At 37.8% G+C, this 1,716-nt stretch overlaps 1 protein-coding gene across 1 annotated transcript in view; it reads left to right on the forward strand.

The window, feature by feature from the left end:
- LOC107091320 (gamma-aminobutyric acid receptor subunit rho-1-like) overlaps window positions 1-1,716 on the forward strand; it is a 49,900-nt gene that overhangs the window by 29,568 nt on the left and 18,616 nt on the right. The window contains exons 7-8 of the mRNA XM_015385165.1: window positions 814-954; window positions 1,366-1,518. Coding sequence (XP_015240651.1) covers window positions 814-954; window positions 1,366-1,518 — 294 coding nt within the window. The remainder of the gene's footprint in view (window positions 1-813; window positions 955-1,365; window positions 1,519-1,716) is intronic.

Genomic DNA, 1,716 nt, shown 5'->3' on the forward strand with positions numbered 1-1,716 from the left:
TTTTTTGCAGTGCACCACCTTGACTGGTATGTTGTACAGATTTTGTTTTTAAAGTCAACACATAGGATCATTTTCATACATTTAACTCTTTAAAAGCTAAAAAATAATAGAAGATCCCCAATAATGCTACTAAACCTAATAAAATCTGAGGAACAAAAATAAAAACTGAACATAAATTGAAATAAAGAGATGAATTCAGAAAAACTGTAACTTGGTCTAGTTTTACAAAAAATAATGAGACTCCACATGAATTACTGAGCTGTAAATAATTGAAGCATGAAGGGGACTGTGTTTAATTTGACTTTTTAACTATTTCGGTGAACATATTTGCACAGAATCTTAAACATCACAACGATAAACCTCAAGAAAGAAGGTTTCCCTGCATCACTTTTTTCAAAAAACGAACTCTGGTGTATTTCTGTCGATTTCGTTTTCAGTCATCGTGCCGGTTGACAGACATTTTTGATATCCATTTCTGATATCTTCAGAAACTTTCTTCTTGCACCCTGCTGAGACTGACATGTCCGCTTTGCATACCAGATATTTCCTGAAATCCCAGATCTATCACGCCATTAAAGTTTCAAGACTTGCTCTTGCTTCAAAAGGGCAGCGCGGCTTTACTTTTAAGCATATCTTCTCCTTCATGTAAAACTCCACGGTGCATAAAGAGCAGTATGTAAATATTACAATCTCTGCAGACAGAGTTACAGCCGGTTCTTCGTTTTTTATTTTTATTCGCGTTTTAATCTTTTTTTTTTTGTCTGTTCTGATTTAGTTTGATTAAAGTCCTGTTTCTACACGTTTCTGAAACAGATGCATACACAGACGATGACCTGATGCTGTACTGGAAGAAAGGAAATGAGTCCCTGAACACGGATGACAGAATATCTCTCTCCCAGTTCCTGATCCAGAAATTTCACACCACCACAAAGCTGGCTTTTTACAGCAGCACAGGTACTACTACTCCGCACACTTTTTTTGCTTCATTGCTGAATTAAAACTTCAAAAAATCTCATTTCACTTTTCCCGTTCCATTTCTTATAAAGGAATCCAGTTTTTCATGCATGAACTCATCATCTCCATAGCCAATATAGAGGGAGAATATAAAGCCTTGCAGAAAAGTGAAACAGACAGGCTGTTGTGAGCCTCCTGTGTGCTGCAGGAAACCCAATGAAAGCATTACACTGTTCAAACAACCACTTGTCACTTTCCAGCAACTCAAAACATAAAGAGGATTTTGTGTGCTATCTCCCTCTGCCAGAGTTGCTGGGACGATGCTTCTAGTGTTGACATGGTTCATCAGCTGCCAGCTCCTGACAATATGAATGTAACAGGCGCTGTTTCTGTTTTCTCCCTCTCCTGTAGGCTGGTACAATCGTTTGTACATCCACTTCACCCTGCGGCGCCACATCTTCTTTTTCCTGCTGCAGACTTATTTCCCCGCCACTCTGATGGTGATGTTGTCCTGGGTTTCCTTCTGGATTGATCGCAGGGCCGTGCCTGCCAGGGTGCCGCTAGGTAGGCCCAACCTTTATTATAGACGCAAAAAGAATAAAAGCATCTATTAAAAGCTTAAAAAAACATTTAAGTAATGTGTTGTTTATGTGTTTCTACTAATTCAAATCTAAACAAATAAGCTCAATTATTCACATTTAGATGAGGGTCAATTTCTTCAAAGCACATATTTCATCATTTTTATTTTATTTTATTTTTTTT

The sequence above is a fragment of the Cyprinodon variegatus genome, unplaced genomic scaffold, assembly GCF_000732505.1.
Source record: "Cyprinodon variegatus isolate N-32 unplaced genomic scaffold, C_variegatus-1.0 Scaffold332, whole genome shotgun sequence".
Classification (NCBI taxonomy): Eukaryota; Metazoa; Chordata; class Actinopteri; order Cyprinodontiformes; family Cyprinodontidae; genus Cyprinodon; species Cyprinodon variegatus.